Below are 21,258 nucleotides of genomic sequence, written 5' to 3'. Positions count from 1 at the left end.
GGATGGCGTGTGTGGAATGTTGTGTGGTAAGTGATTTAATGTGTAGTCGTTTGTATTGAAAGCATTGGATATCGTGGAAGAGGATGGAGATGGGATCAGGAGGCCGGGAACGACGAGTTGATTTATGTTCCATGGTTACACTGAAGTTTCTAGGCGTGTGATGTGGAAGTGGTTGTTTAGGCTGCAGTGGGAGGTTTGGAAGTGGGCGTTGAGTGTTTGGTTTGCCACTGACTGGAGCAAATGCTGAGAACCGACCAGGTATATTATAGTGGACAATAATTACTCACCTAGCGGTAAGTAACCTTGGCACATAGCTTACCTGAATCGTAAATCCTCTTCTACAGCACAGCATAACTCAGTCGTAAAAAGGAGAAAGTGGGTAAAAACGGGTCAGCGAAACCATAAAAAAATGAAGAGGACTTGTGCGATCAGGTTATAACTACCTCAAGCTAAAATAATAACATGTGTGAGTTGCAAAATTTCGATAAAATGAGAAAACTTTATTACAAATTAAGAGTAAGATGACTAACATATAAATGAAACAAATTAAATTTATACAAGGAGATCTTCTTCCGTTTGTAATGACATAAAAATTTGGATCTTCTTTCGTCGTCTGCGAAAGTGACGTGAAAAGCTCGCATCCCCAAACGTAGATGCCTTGGCAATCAGTGTACCATCCTAGGCGTTTGGCTCAGACAAAGTGCTGACCTTCAACAAAATGAAACCAGTAATGAATCAGGAGATAGCTAACTCGCTTACATAAAAGATATAATAGAAAATTAATCCCTACTGATATTATGCTACAGGACTTGGAGTAACCGCACACGTACTTACAGCTAAACATACAACACAAATGCGTAATGTACAATTTCGAACTCACGACTACGCAGAACAAGCCGCAACCACTCTAATCATGATAAATTGAAACGCTATTATTATAATGCACAGACAGATAATGGATCTCAAAATTACATGTACCAAACGGTACAAGCAGCCGTATATAACTTTTACTTTTAAATAAACGCTTGCAAGAGCCAGGTCAAAGATCCCTTCATTAGACAGAGACTTTATTGAACAAGCCAGACATGTAGAGAGTTCCCCTAGCTAGTGACGTCAGTAACCTTTTCTTTTTTGCAAGACTGTGAGCCTGCCCGACTCGAGCGCCATGCTGAACCGCGGTGATTTACGACGGCTGACAAATAGTAAACAAACCAACAGGCGAACTCCCTGTCATTTCCACATTAGCCCCATTCAAGATCACTAATTACCAGGCCCTCTTATTAATACAACTCACGTATAAGTAGTACACATATTCTTATTCAGAATTCAGCTCACCAAGAGCATTTCATATGCTTGCCATCATTGCGCAATTTAGGGCTATTATCTATCATTTCAAACACATGTTTCTTGTTTCTGATTTATTTATGCGTGCATTCATGGCAACTCGAATTCGTGCAAGACCCCAGGTGCATTAAGGAAATATAGAAGATCTTATAGTATTACGTCTACCAACAAATCACTTATATTTAAACATGCCTCATGCCTCTAGCCAGGCCCTGAGGCTCTTGGTCTGCCTATAAGAAAACTTTAGACTGTGCAAGTCTCCTGGTTGATGAAATCACAACTACCCTTTATCAGTGACCGAAGACATAATGTAGAACAAGTTATGTCACAAATGAAAGCAAATCGTGAAATATAGCATGAAAATTAAACCATTCTAACCATGTGCGTTCTGAGCATAAATCTATGTACAAGTGCCCGAGGACACATTTACTATTCACATGTTAACATAAACCGTTACTTTACATGTTTAAATAGTTGACGTTATCCTATCTCGGCTCCATGCTGAGAAATTAGACTTTGCCTGACCTGCATCTGCGATCACACCTGAGCAGTTCTCCTCGTGGACATGCGACTCAGTAAGCCATAATAATGTTGTGGATGGAAGGCAGCAGTCCGGGGTTCATGACCGGTGACATCACGAGAATTTGCGTTGTTCAGCTCGATGCTCGTACTGGTGAGTTGATCGCCGCCTCCTCGTTGTTTACGTTGCCTCGACTGGATGCGATGTAGGCTGTCAGCGGCTCCTTGTTCGCTGCCTCGCTGCGGTGAAGGATGTCCCGTTGTTTGCACGTGCCACAGATCCCAGCGTGATGAATTGGCAGTATCAGGTGAATTCGTGATGTTAGAGAACTGCAAGGAAAACCATGTTATTACGTATTCTTATTTCATGCCTAGGTTCCCTTATTGCCTTCTGACTCTTTCCCTGAGCTATCTACTGTCCTTTAAGTTTATCTTTATGAAACAGTCACACGATTCCCATAGGAAATGAAACTTATAATTAACCGAGATTAATCTGACATACTTGAAACCAATACTGTCTTTCCGAGCATACACTAACTTGTAACGCTAATTGAGAAAACGTTAGCATCAGATTGTTATATACAACTTTGCGTGGAGAAGTTAATGACAAAGAAATATTTTCAAAGAAAATCAATTCAATCAATTTTCTGTATAACGTTTCTATGTACATCTCACAAGGTTGTTACTTACATGTCACAAGGCCAATGTCGTCTCTAACTGCGATGCATGGAGACAAAGGCTGTCTTCTCGTCGTTGAGTTGCCGTCAGACATGAACACCTCTGTCAGCGATACGCACAGTGAATGCTCCTCGCGTCATCGCGGGCTATATATATATGAACGAGCGTTACCCACGCCCGCGAGATCATCTTGTGTGGTCCACTCGAAAGCGTGCGCGTGGGGATGGAAATTCTCTCACGGTACTCGAGATAATTATTCATGATTTCGTTGCGATTATTAATACCGTCATGTAGCATATCAAAATGTGCAGAAAATTAATCTCATTCCAACTATTATTTCAAAATCGCGCTATTCCTCGTGTGGGCAGAAGTATTCAACGAGTTTTGTTTCCCTCCAAGCAGAATTCCCCGCGGTTTCTCATGAAGGTGCTAGCGTCCAACGCTATAAGATAAGTGATTAGCGTGGGTTCATAAATTTACTTGTTCATGCTGGGTACTTCAGCTCGCTACTGACGCTCTGCTCTCTAAAAGAGCGGGGTATGTCGCGGACCATTGCAAAATAATATCAAATGTAATTTCCTTCCTTTGTGGTCTCATCTGCCATATTATAATTGTCTCTATTTGACCATCAACGGAACGGTTCAGTACAATCTGACGGTGAGTTTGCGAGTTACTGTAAAACAAAAATTATGATAAACGGATGACTCACACACTGTGTTACCCGTGGAAGAAAGTAGGATTGCGGGGTGCCATCCGTTACAGTGATCAGAAAAGAAATGACTAGCAGTTCTGCAACCTCTGGTAGGTGTCAAATGCATGTATGCATGACGGCTGACAGAGGCACTAATTTTAAACTTGTGTATGTACGTGCTTAGAACCAAGGGGGCACTGTGCGGTCGACATCGAAAAGAACAAGAGTTGACTGAGGGAGGTCGGATCGGAGCGTGGCAAGTGGCGAACAACGGTTATGTGATGAAAAGAGAACTAGAAGTCCTTCAGCCTACATTTTCTTAAAAATAAAATGGTGACGACTAGGAAACATATGAGAAGGGGATGCAATAAGTAGAACATTTTAAATTTAACGAAATGTGTATTATGTAATTATTTACAAAATTATACAAACTACTGCCGGTTTTACTACAATCTTTGTAATGCTTGAAAAATTTTGGAGCTATCTGCAACATTCATATAAAAATATTTATTGTTTACGAAATTAAGTTTTCAAAATATATTGTACTACGAGGGGAGATCGAATATACACAGGATTTTTTATTTAAATTCATTTATTGAAAAACACAAGGCTATTACAATTTATTTTTCCACGTAGTTTCCTGCTTTGGAAATGCATTTGTCTCAGGCTTTTGTTGCACTCATCGTAAAAAGAACAGGGTCGTGTCACCAGCTAGTTGCGCACGAAGTCTTCCACACTCTCATGATCTTAGAAACGTAGCCCCCCTAGAGCTTCTTTAAGCGGACCGAACAAATGAAAATCACAGGGTGGTAAGTCCGGGCTGTAAGGAGGATGGTCAAGTGTAGCCCAGTGCATTTTCTGTAGCTTGGAAACAGAGCTGCAGTATGGGGCCGCGCATTGTCGTGGAGGAGTATGAACTGTCGAATCGGTTGTCTCATCTTTTGCACTGATATGCAACCCTCACCTTGTTCAACAGCTCACAGTAGTAAGCAGCATTGAAATGAAATGGCGTATGGCTTTTAGTGCCGGGAGTGTCCGAGGAAAAGTTCGGCTAACCAAATGCAGGTCTTTCGATTTCACTCCCGTAGGCGACCTCCGCGTCGTGATGAGGATGAAATGATGATGAAGACGACATATACACCCAGTCCCCGTGCCAGGGGAATTAACCAATTATGGTTAAAATTCCCGACCCTGCCGGGAATCGAACCCGGGACCCCTGTGACCAAAGGCCAGCACGCTAACCGTTTAGCCATGGAGCCAGACTAAGCAGCATTGATTGTGCGTCATTCATGCTCGTCGATCGTCGTCAATAATGTCTTTAACCGCACGAATGTTTTCGTCTGTAATGCTGGTCCGGAGATGGCGATCGTATTGCTGATTTTCCACGCATTCCCGTCGTTCCTTGAACTTTTATGCCAGGCAAATACACGCGTCTTTGACAATGTTTGATCACCGAACTGTGCAGTCAATCTCTGGCAGATTTCCGCCGCTGTAACTCCTTCACGATTAAGAAACTTTATAATTATGCGTCGCGCAATGGAGAGGTTCACCTGTTGCTCCGACATCGTGAGCGTTTCTGACGAAACGGCAGGAAATATCTAACAGTGATAAGGAAAGTGATGTTCATTATGAACGGAACCGCATGGGCTTTGATCATTTTGTAAGCATCAACGCAGAGTTACAGACTGCACTTGATCAAAAACCGACATCATGTCATTATCTAGCAAAGAGATTACACAACATATAATCCGTGTTCGAAACAATATTCGAGGTAAATTTAAAGAGCTTAAACGTATGCAAATAGATACTGATTTCCTTTTGAAAACCAAACTCGGTACACCACTAAAAGAAATATTTAATTCTACTTTATCGTCCAAGTCTACTACAAGTTATGTTTCTATGCAGATATCTCGGGATAAAGAGAAGGAAGAAGAAGAAGAAGAAGAAGAAGAGGAACAGGATGAACAAGAGGAGAAGCACGATAGGGATGAAGAAAAGGACGAGGAAGAAGGTCTTAACTATACATGTTATTGCTCAAACACCTGCTACATCAACACAAGGTGTACCTGTTTTGTCTGCGGTTATGATCACACCAGAGTGTCGTAATCAGTTGAAGACTTTTATTCCAAATATATATGGGTCACTCTTTGCTCCTTAAATAGAAAAAACTCTTTACGAGACAAACTGATACAACCTACGGTATTCGTTATGAAGACGAGTGTTTTTGGATAGGTGAAGCAAATGTTAAGATTAATGCCAGCAGTCTCACCGTAAAAGGTGTTACCTATAAACCTACTAAAGATCTCTTAGAAATTGTTTTCTCTCGAATACCTGACAAAGATATAATTTCACAAGATGATCTTAAAAAATATAAAGCAATACTTTTTCTACATGACGTAATTACAAGAGGACAGAAGCTGTAGCTGCAAATATTAGTCGCAAGTATCGAGAGTTTATTTCTAAGCTGTTTCCTTTACATCAAGTGTCTGCACGTGGTCTCAATGTTATCTACAAGCCTCTGTTTCCGTAAGTAGACGTAAGATACTGGAATGACCCAAACTTACTCGTAGAACATTTGCAACTTCTAAGAGCTTCGCAAGATTCTGGCCACACAGGTCATGAATCAGAAATTCAAAAAATACAGAGATAATTACGTCATGCGGGTATTATTCAGTAACTGCTCCTCAAGATAAGACCTCACTTGTAAAGATAAGCATCGCACACGAGTTACATTAACCAGCTCGTCGCACCTATCGTAGACGCGTTATTAACGTGGAAATTATTATCTCTGCCAAGCTGACTTAGTTACCTCTATCAATAAGGTGTATGAGTATCCACTTAACTGTCATGGATGTGTGCACAACCTGTGCGTTCTAAGACTGCAGCTCAAATCAAAGACGCCTTTAAACATTTTGTTGAACAATCAAAACGCTGCCCAAGTCTTCTTTAAACAGATCAAGGTAAAGAGTTTTACAACAAGGATTTTTCTTCCTACCTCAAGTCACTTGGTATTCATCACTGCTCTACGTACAACAACCTCAAGGCAAGTGTTGTAGAACGCTTTAATCGCACGCTCAAAACAATGATGTGGCGAGAATTTACAGCAAAATATTCTTATCGCTGGATTGATCTGCTATCCAGATTTGTGTCTACCTACAACGATACACCTCATCGCACCATCGGCACAGTCACGTCTTGTTACTAAGAATACTCCACGCTTAGATGCTATTCATTTTGTAATCAAAATAGCTGATCCGCGGTGCCATCGCTTTAAAAAAGGTGAATTTGTTCACATCAGCAAACACAAGTCTGTCTTTGCAAAATCATGCACACCTAACTGGATACGTATCCAGATAGGTATTTACTTCACGATCCTTCAGGACAGCCTATTGAAGGAGGATTCTACATCGAAGAAGTGCAGAAAATAAAATATCCTGATTACTGTTTAATCGAACGTGTTATTCGTCGTCGTGGTATTAAACTGTATGTCAAGTGGGTTGGTTTTAATAACAACTTAAACTGATGGATTAATACAGAGGGTGTACTTTAAAACTTGTTTTTTATTCTTGAACCACTACCTCTCCTCTCTTCTGTTGCGTAAAACAAGTTCAAATTTGTTAGTCAACATCATTACTACGAGTTAATTTAGGACTTGCTATAGGGTAGGATTAACATTAAAAATCAAATAACACCTGCATTATGTTTCACAAACCGTATTTATTTTTGCACATATACAATTTTCTTCCTTCAAGTAAGTCTGTTTAATCCTTTCTTACATAGATTACTTCTACCGTTTCCGCTGTTTAATGCCACAATCCAGTAACAGTGTTCCTTTCATTGCACCGGCAACGACAAGCGCTGCGATGTTTTTGCCAACTCTAGCATTAGGTGACGTCGCACGCTGCATTGTTTTAAGGAGCAGATTTTTATCAGCTACACATCTCAGTTCACGTTTTTCTGGACGTTTACTAGCACGGTGAGCAAGATCGTGGTCTTTGCAAGCATCATCCAACATGTTAAAACAAGGATCACCACGCGTCAAGCGAACATGAACATCGAGTTTAGTGCCAGGACCACAGTATTGGTAGGTAGGTGGATGAAGCTTAATTGCTTCATTGATTAGCCCATGCCCAGCATGATTCTTCACCTTTCTTCCAGACGTATTTTTACCTTTCCCCAGTACGTCTCTTCATATGTTTCTGTGTCTGCGTATCAGCTTTCTTCACAGCCATGGTAAGTGTTCATAAGTAAAGTCAACTTGTTAGTTTTTGGTCCGTGATACAATTTAATCAGTTGACACGTACGACAATGTCTCACTGAAGGTCTCTTAGATAAACGTACTTGTTCGTGATGTAGACTACACGTTTGAAGTACTGACAAAACAGGATCTTGCGTCCACTCACGAGGCACTTTCTCCCGAATCATCTTTACAGCATTTGCAGCTACATTTACCAGAAATGCTTTTGGTAATGCCTTTAACTCTTCTCCAGTAAAAGTGTTTAGTTTTATTGCAAGCATAAAACTTTACAATAGCCTTTTCAACAGAGTTACACTTAGTATTAGATAGGAATCTTCCCATCCCCCTACAAGGCCCCCGTTCACCTTAACAGGTAAGGCCGCAGTGTAGCGGTTGTTGTGATTAGCAGTCCCAGCGAAAAACCAACTTTGGAGGGTAAACAGATTAAGAAAGAAAGAAATTATTATTATTATTATTTTGATTCGTTGTGCCCAACTGCGGAGCGCGTGTGAACTTATTTTGCACAATGTTTCTTCTTCTTTTCTTCCCAATATCTCTTCATTTTTCACTGTGTTCCTTTCTGCGTGTTTCTGTCCAGCCTGTATTTTTTCTTGTTGGTTTCTCTGCAAATTTATGTTTGTTTACTAAGCTTCTAAATTTCATTCTATCTTGAATGGTTTCGTCCTCAATACCCATTTCTTGTAGATCTTCATGAATTTCTGCTAACCAATTGTTGCGCATTTTCAGGGTTAGAGCTAGATTTAGAATTTTCTTTGTCAGCCTGTTGTTATCCATTCTGTGTAGGTGTCCGTAGAATGTTAGTCGTCTCTTTCTGATGGTATCTGTGATTTTTTCTGTGAATTGAAAAATTTCGTGTGGTTCTTTTTCATCCAAATTCCATTTTCGAACTTTGGTCTTCGGATTTTTCTGAGAATTTTCCTCTCTTGCTTCTCAATGCTTTTCATTTGTGACCTACCGCCAATGATCAGTGTTTCAGATGCATAAAGTGCCTCTGGTTTGATGACTGTATTGTAGTGTCATAATTTTGCAATTTTTGATATACATCTTTTGTTGTATCTGTTCCATGTGATTTTGTAAGCCCTTTGCAGTCTAGCAGTTTTTTCTTTGTTAGCTTCCTGATTTAACCCTGCTGGCTGAATAATTTCACCTAGATACTTGAATCTGTCTACTTGGGAAATTATTCCACATTTGGTGATTAATGGTTGATTGTCGAATCTTGATTTAGTTCCTTCACTAAACTGCGTCTTTTCAAATGAAATTTGAAGTCCGGTTTTTGCGGCTATTTCATGCAATTTTTCTGTGGATTGGATTGCTTCTTGTCTGTTGTTCGAAAGGATCGCAAGGTCATCTGCGAAAGCTAAGCAGTCAAGGTGAATTTTGTCGTTAAGAAGTCTGCCAATGTTTATACCTTTAGTTTCTTTTCTCCATTCACGAATCACTTTTTCCAAAACTAAATTGAATAGTAGTGGGGATAATCTATCTCCCTGTCGGACACCAGTTCTGATTTCGAACGGTTAGGAAATTTCTCCCAAGAACTTAACTTTTGATCTTGTGTTGGTCAGAGTTTGTTTAATCAATTCCCTCGTTTTCCTGTCGACTTGAAATTCCTCTAGTACAGGCCAGAGCAAAGTGTAGCTTCCACTGAAGTCCCAGTCTCATCCATGGCTGTGACAATATGGAAGCTGCTGGGGTATGGGTTGTGCTGATTAATGACATTCAGAGCACAACCAGTGTGTCTGAGTGTCATGAAAGGTGTTGCTCATAGGGTTAGTTGTGCTACAATAGCACTGTCTGGCCCAGTGAGGAAAGCAATGGCAAACTACCTCACTCCTCATCTTGCCTAGTACGCCTCATTTTGGTACTGCCATTGGTTTTTGTGGTTTCCCTATAACTGCATAGCCTTTGGTGATGCTATTTGAGGATCCAACTAGCCTCTGGGCTGATGACCGAACAGACAGATGTTGAACAGGGTCTGCCGATATATGAAATCATACGCCTTTTTGAAGTCAACAAAGGTGATTACTGTTTGTTTGGTTTTGCCGGGGAAAAAATGTTGACCTATCGACTCATTCCTATTTACAAAAGTTCCGAGACCTGCATACATCTTTTGCAGCCGGCTTTCTTAATGGAGGGGAATCTCATCTGATGGTACTAGCGTTTCTGTTTTCATTGTCATGACTATCTAACTCAGAAGAATTCACTACCATTACGGAGAAACATAGTCATGATTACTGTATATCCTTGTAGGCCTCAGAACTTGCTCATTCGCTTCGTACGAGACAATGTTTTCGGTCGTTGGATAGAATTTTGCTGAAGTCCTGGTCATTTACACCAAAGACAGAAAAATATACATACCCCCAATCATAAGGTACCGTACGTTGTTTGAAGAATGTTAATTGACTGACTGACTGACTGACTGACTGACTGACTGACTGACTGACTGACTGACTGACTGACTGACTGACTGACTGACTGACCGACCGACCGACCGACCGACCGACCGGTAGGCCTACATATATAACAAGGAATATTTTACAATTATTGATTTACATCATAATATCATTATTTTACATGGAAAAAAGAAGATATTAAAAATAAAATAAACTTAGGTGGAAAAATAGGTACACAGTGGTTATCGATTTATTCTCCAACTTATTGTTCAAGGAAGTACGTACGTACTTCTTTCTTAAATCTGTACAACTTATTGATTTGTTTTAATTTGGGAGCTATTTGGGCTTTCTTTCTACTGAACAGAAGCATCACAACTATACTGCAGTATCTGAGGATGTTGACATGTAAGAATTTTAAACCATATCAATATCCACACAGTTTTTATAAGTTCTCTATTTACACTGAAGAGTACACTGGAGTGAGCTTTTCCCAAACAGTTGAGATTATAACATGCTTGCTCGCTGCAGAGATTCTCTCACGGATGGTGGCGCTGTCTAGTGTATTATTTTGTATTATTTACTAACTCTGTGGTCACGGGAATAGGTCAGACGTACTGCAAGGCGTGCAGTTCATACAGAACCTTATGGCCGACCCTTAGCCATCTATCGGAAGAAAGCTGTAGTTAAGTGTGCTCGCCTAATGTTCTGTCGGTTCTGTCGTTCACAGTTCTAAACAGGGTTGCCAGATCACCAGCAACTGTATGGGTATCGATCTTTGGCTCGATATAAACAATCAATATGAAGGATGGGATCGCTAATCGCTATATACAGTATTACTGTATATCTTTCATTGTGGTGGTTCTGCAGCTCTGCAGATAGTATTATGGAGCCGCGCCTCGACCCATCCCTTCCTCAACGTTCCTACAACCACCACTACCACCACCACCATGTCGCACCCTTCCCCTCTTATGACGTTTCCTCTCACCCCTCCTCAACTAACATCTCATAATACACTCCAGACTCCCGCCCACGAAACCACAAGTTGTACTCCTACCAATACAGCAAGCCCAACATCCTCACCACCACCGCCCGAGCTCAGTAGCACCTTCATCTGTGTCGTCCGAGGAGTGAACCCCGGAATACCAACTGAAGCTATAACCCAAGAACTTCAAACAGGCAGGATTACCCATAAGGATAGCATCTCTGATCCGCAATGCAGAAGGACCTACCTATCTAGTAAGATTACAACTCCCATCATCTGAAGACGCCGAACGCCTCACCAACCAAGGAATCAACCTCTACGGCCGCCATCATCACATCGAACCGTCCCACTCTCACACCCCCCCCCCCCTCCCAACTTGCCAACCGCCCTAACACTACTCGTAGCCGTCCCCGGCCTGACCACTCTTCCCAAACTTCAAGTCCACATATTCGATCCTATCCACCCCCCACCAAGCTACCCCTTATCGTATCCACCCACATCCAACCTTCTCCGTTTCCTACTCACATCCCTCGCGAACCTATCCTCCTTCTACCACATCATTGCACTTAACCTTCATCTTATGTATTCATATCCCAGCAAGAAAAATGTCATGGGATAGTCACCTAATAGCGTGTGGGGCCTCCTCTGGTCCTGCGAACTGCAGTGAGATGCCGTGGAAGGGAGTCGACAAGTCCCTGGTAGTCCTCTGGACGCAGCTGACACCAAATCGTTTGCAGAGCGGCCGCCAATGCTGGTCTGTTCGTGGGTGCAGAATCCATGACATGGAGCCTGCGTTCCAGGACATCCCAGATATGCTCGATAGGGTTCATATCGGGGCTCCTGGGTGGCCATGGCAGTCGTTGGACCTCCGCTGCATGTTCCTGGAACCATTCCCGGGCGACGTGGGAGCGATGTGGCGGCGCGTTATCATCTTGAAACACCGCAGAACCGTCTGAGCGCTGGAGGACCAAAAATGGGTAGAGATGGTCTCCGAGCAGCTCAACATACCGCGTACCATTCAAAGTCTCTTCCAGAACAACTAGGGGGCCCATTCCATACCAGGAAAAAGCACCCCAGACCATAACACAGACACCAGCGCCCTGGACCACATCTTCGAGGCAGGCGGGATCCATCGCTTCATGTGGTCTGCGCCATACACGGTGTCTCCCATCAGCATGGTGCAGTTGAAATCATGATTCGTCCGACCATATCACGTTACGCCATTGTTCCAGTGTCCATCCCTGGCGACTGGCGACAAATGCGCGTCGTCGAGCCCGATGACATTGGGTTAACAGTGGCACCCGTGTGCGGCGCCGGCTCCCATACCCCATAGAACCCATGTTCCTACGGATTGTTCACTGGGAGACGTGTCTAGCATGGCCTGTGTTGAATTGAACCGTGATTTGTTGCACGGTTGCCCGTCTGTCACTATTGACAATCCGTCTCAGATGTCGCCGGTCACGGTCATCGAGGGTGGCTGGATGGCCGGTCGTTCGTCTGTTGTGGACGGTGACACCCGCATTGAACCATTCACGACACACCCTGGACACGGTTGATCGTGTGAAGCCGAATTCCTTCATCACTTCCGAAATCGCACTTCCCATCCGTCGGGCACCGACCACCATACGACGTTCCATGTTACACCTGTCACATGAACAGCCACTGCTCACAAGGTCTCCTATACAACTGCCGCTGGCAAAGGGGGCGTGTGGTGCACAGACAACACACCTGCACATCAGTGCTCCGCTATCCCATGACATTTGCTCAGTCGGTGTATATGTCTGTAATAACAATTCAATAAAAACCACAGAGCAGATCTACACCCCTTAGGCAAGAGGTCACATCACCACATCTCCTCAATAATATCACCCCCTTTACCCATCTCCGAACTCCATCAAATCTCCACAACCCCATCATCTCTCCTGGCCAGAGAGAGGGCGTTACCCTCTAGGTGGCCCGCTCATTCCCTTTGGGAAGGGGAATGAAAACATCCCCCTAGGTCCTAGGTCAGCTTTTTGCCACTTTCTGCAAGGAAGGTGGCTATGCCTGGCTCTTGGCTAAGAAGCCGGCAATATTTTTGGTCGAGGACCGGGAGCAGGCCTAACCCAATGAGGTTAGGTTAGCGTCCATGGGTGCAGGTTAGGTTAAGATGTCATTGTGACTTCATAAGGCCTGCTCATGTAGGTAAGGTTTGACGTCATTGTGATGTCATTAACTAGGGGTCAATGACCTTGCCTGCACCAAATAAAATGCTGACTTGGCAAAAATTCAAATTTTTCCACCAAAAGTGTGGGAAAATGCTGATGTAGCACCCGTTGTTTTGGAACATACTTCGCCCATCTACTATAATTGGGAGAGAGAGAGCAATTTCTCCTCCTTCCCGTATGTTTGGTAGAGGGCAGGGAGGCAGCCCCCAGGGAAGGAGGATAGGACCCTCTCCACCACCCCTCCCAAAATAAACCTCCGTCCCTAACCTAACCCAATGAGGTTAGGTTAGCGTCCATGGGTGCAGGTTAGGTTAAGATGTCATTGTGACTTCATAAGGCCTGCTCATGTAGGTAAGGTTTGACGTCATTGTGATGTCATTAACTAGGGGTCAATGACCTTGCCTGCACCAAATAAAATGCTGACTTGGCAAAAATTCAAATTTTTCCACCAAAAGTGTGGGAAAATGCTGATGTACACCCGTTGTTTTGGAACATACTTAGCCCATCTACTATAATTGGTTCTTAAAATTTCTTTATAACCTCAACCTCTTTGGGGAATAGATCTTTGCATTTACTGAAAACATGCCCAACAGGAGCACTTGAAAGAATACCTGTGTTTAAATTTAAGAACATCATTGGGGTAAGTATGATATATATGAAAGTACTGGAGGGGTAAGAAAGTACCTCATCCAGAACTGGAGAAAATATTGGTTCAGCAGAAATAGAACTAAAAAAGTTATTAGAATTTATTTTTCCCTTTTCTGCTCTCGTGCAATATATCATATAAATTACAATAATGTAACAATTATACTTTTATTTCAAGAAGTAAATTTTGAGTTAATACGATCTTTTCGTAAAAAGTAACAATTACAAGTAGAAATGACTAAGAATGTAGTTGTTACAAGTAATCAGATTACTTTTACTCAGTTACCTCCCAACTCTGATTATATTGTATTTTATTCCATCCAACTGATCATGTCAATAATCGTATTTACGGTAACAAAGAAAAAAGAGAGAAATATACAATCTAGTAAAGAATTAGAAATAAACAACACACTGATACTGCAGGCTTTTGGGCTTATGCCATGTCAAGAAAATAAGGTGAAATTCTTTACGCTTTGCAGAGAACTGTGCTCTGCATCATCAGAAAAAAATCTCAACTGTCCACGAGAAAGTACCCGGTATATGCTAATCTTCAAGACCTAAGTATTCTTCAATAGAAAACAAAAATGTTTACCGGTACAAAAAAATTTGAATAATTCTGTCATAAGTTTTAAATGTGATTTTATACACTTAATGTGGTCTGCTAATTTATTAAACAAATACGCTCCTGTATAACTCCAACTTTATTCAAACAGCTTAGTTTTGTGTAGTTTTATGTGCAGACTGTATCTGTTTCTAGTATTATACCTACATCTGAGTTTATGGTGAAATTGTGTACATTCTCTTTTATGTATGCAAGTATTTGGAAGATATAAAGACTAGGCAACATATTAGTGTACAATATTTTGTACTGTTTATTAGAGAAATCTACTTAAATAGATTTATTATTGATCTAATCTTATGTCAGCTTTGTGCAAATGTAGTCCCAATTCCAATCAAGAATTATTCATTTATTTCTTACCAACCATATAAATTCCAGAACTGTGTATATATTTCAGACCATTATATATGCACATGCACACACATACACACTCTCCCTAAATTTGTTAATGTGTTGGGAAAAGAATGTGGGTTAAGTAGTTTCAAGCTGGGATGTAACCAAAGTAAATTTGTTATATCACTGGTTTTGTGTGGAATGACAGTAAACCAGATGGACTATATTATGAAATGACTGGCTGCTAATCATAAGGTTGGCATGAACAAAGCAAGGAAACTAAGAAGAATCCTACGAGGCAGTCCTTTTGTTAACACCTCTGATGAGCTCTGTCATACACATGTGGTATAATCACAAATGATTATGGGAAAATACTAAAATGAAATAAACTTGGGTGACAAGAGATCTTAGAGTAAAAGTATAATTTCCACTTTCACAGTGTTTATCACAAATTTAATATACAGTCTCCAAGTAAGAGTTTTACATGTAACCATCTTTGATCTGGACTTGTTTGTATAATGTTAGTGAATGTATCAAATTGATAGTTAGAAGGAATTGTGGTTGTTCTTTGTGATGACATTTTTATTTGATCATGGGTAAATGTAAAATATGCTTGTTCCTTAGGTAAATAATGTTCCATTTTTGCTGAACTACACAGCATTCCTTCTTGACAATATTTTCTGCTCACACACAATGAACTGTATAGACCCACTCTGCCTGACACAGTTACTGCTGCTAAGGACTGATGTTTATACTGACAGTATTGTCACTTGTTTTGGAAGAAGAGAATTTCAAGCTCCCTGTTAAGCACTGACATCATGAACATAATATTTACTATGTATTTGTCAAGCTAGTGCTCTGTGCAAGCCTGGACATTTGATGACCTATTCAGTGTCCCCAGCTAGGCCTCTGGGTCAATTACCAGCTACTCTCAATCAGAGTTTACATGTGGTAAGCTGGCTAGTTCCTACCTGCTCCACCTTAAGCCAGCAGCATGTGGGCTACCTGTCCAACTAGTCACCATGCCCAAAATTGCTTTTCAGACATTCCAAAGGATTGAGTGTTGCAACTTGACTATGCTGTTAGTGTAAGCCACATGTTTAGAAGTAAATTTGTTTCACTGTATGCCTAATATTGAAGAGATTCAGGTCCCAAAATCCGTCCCTATTTTGAAACTACTCTATATAGGTCTTATCTTAGTTTTCGTGCAAGATATGCCATTTTCAAAGTAACATGTTTCTGCTATATGGTCATTCTAATGTTTTCACATGTATTATATATAAAACATGTTTGTGCCTGTGAAAATAATTTATGGAATTAATCTTGCCAGTTACAAAAATAATTTTAAAATATGGCTTACAAAAACATAAATAAATGTTATTGGATAATTTGTAGACACAGCCTTATAACTGTGTGTAAAATTTGTGGAATTTTTTGCAAAATAAAGTAATGTTTTATTTTCCTCTTCAGTTTTCAGCGAAGATGAGCCTGACCTGAACAATGAGCTGGAAATATCAGTAAGTGTTGTTATCAATCAAATTATTTTTTCTTAGTATGTATTTTAAAGAAGCCATGTCCTCCCTTTTCATGTTATGAATTTAAGAAGCAGCAATATATACTTTCTTACACAAAAAATGATTAGCTGAACATTTCGAAGTCCCTGAACTCAACCACAACCAAAAGGAAAGAGGATATTATTGTAGAGATTTCATGGCTAGGTAATACACAAAAGTTAATCAACACTTCGCCAATGAAAGGGTACACTTCTGTATTTTTAGAACAAGTTTAAATTATAACATTTACTGCAAATTGCCATAATCACTGCTTGTTATATCTGCACAAGTTTATTGGGAAAATATGTATTGGACAAATGTGTATTAAAGAGTAAAACAAGAAATATTTTATTATGAGAGACCATAGCATGGGATGAGTTAAACAAAGTTTGACACTGATTTTACAGCACGATTGTCTACTCATTTATTGGGTCAGAAATTTACTAATTATTATTGGTAAAATGCAGAAAGCTATTTGAAAACAATCTTTAAAATTTCCTGTGTAGATAAAAGTGACTGATGTGTCGGTCTCAGTAATATATCGTTGGCGTTCAGGCAGAAGTGTCTAAGTCCATTTTTTATGAATTTGAATTAAATGCACTACTGGGTTAAAGAAAACATATTCTACATGCCGGCGTGGTCGTTATTTTAATAGAATGAACCATTTTGGGGATTTGGGAACCCTACCCTCTACTGTGAAGTCCATTTTTGAAGATTGACGTCCAGGCAAAAGTGACTCAGTGGACATAATCACTTAATATGTAATATAGTAGAAGGCATTGCAAAAAGAACTAGCCTAAAAGGTGCAATAGCCTCGCAGTATTATAGAATCATATATCACTGTTTTCTTAAAACTCATTTATCTCAAAACTATATTTTTGGACTTAGTAACTTCTGCCAAAATTCCGACGATATCTATATTAAGTGGCTGTCATAATCATTCGTGTGTTAATTTGTTGGGTTGATGATAAAGAGCTGAAACACTGAAATACTGAACTACTTTCTTACTCTCAAAATCACTTAAAGGAATATCAGCAATCAGAAATGACTGAAATATCATGGGATCACTGTAATTTTTCTTTTACAATAATAATAATAATAATAATAATAATAATAATAATAATAATAATAATAATAATAATAATAATAATAATAATAGTTTTTATATCCCACTAACTACTTTTCGGTTTATGGAAATTCCGAGGTGCCGGAATTCAGTCACACAGGAGTTCTTTTACGTGCCAGTAAATCCACCGATGCATGGCTGACGTATTTGAGCACCTTCAAATACCACTGGACTGAGTCAGAATCGAAGCAGCCAAGCTGGAGTCTGAAGGCCAGCGCCTCAATCATCTGAGCCACTCAGCTTGGCTTTTACAAGAGTGAGAGTGGAGTATATTTGCCAGTATAGAATACCAGTTTGTGAACACTTGGCTAGAGCTAGTTGAAGCTGGGAGGTACTCTGTTGAGAGGAAGGAGGTCAAGTGTGTTCACTTCGTCTATTCATTCATAGACTCTACTGAGAACCATATTTCAACCATGATTTACAAATCTAGAGGGATATATCCCTTTCATGATGGTAAAAGTGAAACCTCACCACCTTATGCACTCAGTGCATCTCTGTAATATAACAATCATAATATAGCTTTAGACAGAACTGTCTCTTTCTCTAAATTTTTGACGTAACAAATCCAAAATATTTAAAAATAATTTCGTTTTAGCAGGGCTGAGTGACTGAGGCACTGGTCTTCTGACACAAACTTGGCAGGTTCGATCCTGGCTCAGTCCGGTGTTATTTGAAGGTGCTCAAATTCGTCAGCTTCGTGTCGGTAGATTTACTGGCACGCAGAAGAACTCCTGTGGGATGAAATATCAGCACCTCGATGTCTCCGAAAAGTGCAAAAGTAGTTATTGGGACGTAAAGTCATTATTATTATTATTATTATTATTATTATTATTATTATTATTATTAATAATTTCATTTTAATTTTGAATTACCTGTAAGGTAATTTGGTGTAAACTAAAATTCCTCTTTTCTATTTGTTTTTACTTTCACAAATAATCTATGTACACATCTATTCAATTTAACTTTTAATTCAGCTAGAGTTCATATTTTATGTTTTCTTCATGTATGTCTGCTTCAGTCTATTTTTAGGAATATATATAATTTAAAACACTAATCTGAATGTTTTTACTGCAAGTTTGAGAGAACTGCTGGACCGATTGACATTGTAAAGCATTCCGACAAGAGCCCTTGGCCTGTAGATTTGCTGAGTGTCTTTAAAGGCATAAACATTTCTTGCTGTATATTTTTAAATAATTAAAGAAAAATTTAGTATTCTGATTGGCCAAAGTGCTCGCTAGTACTTCAAGGCCACCTGAACCGTGAGCATGTTGAGGCATGTGGCATGATGGAGGATGTGGAAGGGGGTAAACACGTATGCGCAGTCAGACATCTTCCTGGTCAGCTGTACTTCTGCTTCTCAGCCTGTGTTGTAGTGATTCGCTTGGCCAAGAAGAAGTTACTCAGCACAATTTTACAGTCTCTTCTGTAGCTCTCCCTATATTTGTTAGCTTGAAGTGATTTTGTATAAGATTAAACATTTGCTTCTCCATGTCATTTCCTCCTATTTTTGTTAGCATGAATAATTTTGGATAAATTTTAACTTTTTTTCTCTTGTTAACACTGAGGCTGTGAACTTCTTCAATTCCGGTAGTTAGCAAAGTGAGTTGATCCTCCGTGTCGTACTAATTTTCAATTTTGATTTGGCCAACATGTACTCATAATAAACCAGGAACAACTTTAAATTATTAATGAAATCATTGACCTGCTCAAACAAAACAGCACAAATGTCGAGAATGCATTTTTCACTGATGTTCCCGGGGTCACTAGAAAAATGTACGGTATACGATATATAATACAAAATTGCTTCAATTTAGGGCTTCATGTTATATGAGTCGTGTGGACAGGAATAGCCGCTGTTTTGCTGCCTAGCGGTTGAACAGTGCATTCAAAATTCCTCTAAATTTAAATGAGAGTTCAGTGTCTGAATTAAAATGAAATTCCAAAACAGCTGACAATATTAGATTAGCATGGCTTAATATGGGATAAAGCCCCAATGGCAAATAGTCATTCATTAATGTGTGCAAATTGTCTTCTAAAATGTATCATAGGTAATGACATTCCATTCCTTCTGGTGGGAAAATTATTGTTTTTGGGGTGGATTTCATGAAGGTTTATTGTCAAAATAATAAGTGGAGATACTGCTGGACAGTGTGCTAATCCCTCAAATTGACTTAACATCAGATAAAACACATCTATTTTGTAGACATGATATGGGCTTTTGGGCTTATGCCGTGTCAAGAAAACAAGGTGAAACTGTATTTTTCAGAGAATTTTGCTCTGCATCATCAGAAGAAATCTTGTCTGTTCACAAGGAAGACTTCTACAATAATGAGGGTTTGAATTTAAGAATGCTTGACCGTTAGTAGCTGCAAGTGGCATGCTCATTCGTCACCAGATTGCTTGCTGTATGCTGGCATAGTGCTAGCATTCCAAGCGAGAGCTGACAACACCATTAACCTCTTAACTGGGTATTATTGATGTGCTTGGTGTAACCTTCCCTGTGTATTTTTTCAGCAGATTGTTGTTACACAGCAGGATAGGCAGAAAAAATTAGTAATATCATTAATATCATTCATTTGTGATACAAAAAGTAAAATAAAGGAGTTTTAATGAATTAATTTTAATGTTAGAGAAATTTTTAACCATTTTTACATTATCTGCAAGGTTATTTACCTGGTTGGAATTTGAGAGTTTGGCCCATATTTTACAGCCGAAAGTTGAAACAAATAAAAGCAAGGGGTATTTATAAATATCATATCATATGCATGTGACATTCTGAACCATTTTTTTTAACTGCAAGGTCATTTACTTGGTTGAAATTTGAGTGTTTTGTTCATATGTTAGCAGCTAAAATTAAAAGAAATAAAAGAAAGAATATGTATGAATTACACATCATGCTAGTGACATTGTGAAAGATTGTACATTAACTTCACGGTCACTTACGTCATTTGCCTCACTAGAACTGCAGAGATCTGTCTGTATGAAACTACCTGAAACACGGTGCAGTACAAAGTGCCTTCTCACAATCAGGGCACCAGATCATGGACTCTTTTCATTCTTCCAACACACTATACATCTTCTAGTGGGTCTCATCTACGATGTACCCTGAATGAAATCAGGCAAGCAGCGCCCCAGTAGTCGAGAAGGTGTTGGTGATTTTGAAGGACGTCCTTTTGGCTGCTGTTCTACCACTCCTCCAGTTGAAGATAAGTCCTCTGCTAAAGTCAGTTGAAAATCCAGTTTACATAGGTGTCCTCCTTTTTTCTGATAAATTATAAAAGCATTCAAACACGTCAGATCAATCAGGTAACGGAACATCTTCTGGTAATATTTCTTTAAGCGTTCTTTGGAAAGTTTGTAGTTGGGAACTTGGTCATCATTTTTATCCACTCCTCCCATATTCTTGTTGTAATGTAGAACAAGGGATGGTTTATGGATTACTCCTATCCTTATCTAAACATCGCTCATGCTGTCATCATGGATGCGCTGACTAAGGTAACATCCCTTTTGTCTTTCCATTTCATGATCATTTGCTTTTTACAAAAGACTCTAATTGTTTCCCCATTCTGCAGTCTGGCCCTCTTCACATGTCTGGGAATTCCTTTCTGTTGATTTTCATAGTCCCCACAACATCAGTATTTCTGGTACACAATGTGTCAACTAGTCTTGAACTAATATACCAGTTGTCAAGATAGAGGCAATACCCTTTATCTAGAAGGTTGTGAGTAAGTTCTAGTACAATTCTGGACGAAATATTCTCACCAGGATATCTTTGACCATACACTGTGTCCTTACCATTATAAACTACAATTAAACAGGTAACCAGACCCATTTTCACAAAGTTTATGGAATTTCATGCCAAATCTGCTTCTTTTAGATGGAATAAATTGCACCCAGCCCAATCGTCCTTTCC

The 21,258-nt window shown here is 39.9% G+C and overlaps 1 protein-coding gene across 1 annotated transcript in view; it reads left to right on the top strand.

The window, feature by feature from the left end:
• Nucleotides 1-21,258, top strand: part of Camta (Calmodulin-binding transcription activator) — a 705,348-nt gene that overhangs the window by 318,308 nt on the left and 365,782 nt on the right. Inside the window, exon 6 of the mRNA XM_068226037.1 lies at nucleotides 16,137-16,183. Within this exon, the coding sequence (XP_068082138.1) occupies nucleotides 16,137-16,183 (47 nt within the window). The remainder of the gene's footprint in view (nucleotides 1-16,136; nucleotides 16,184-21,258) is intronic.

The sequence above is a fragment of the Anabrus simplex genome, chromosome 2, assembly GCF_040414725.1.
Source record: "Anabrus simplex isolate iqAnaSimp1 chromosome 2, ASM4041472v1, whole genome shotgun sequence".
NCBI classification, from domain to species: Eukaryota; Metazoa; Arthropoda; class Insecta; order Orthoptera; family Tettigoniidae; genus Anabrus; species Anabrus simplex.
This window is presented reverse-complemented; position numbering and strand designations above follow the sequence as displayed.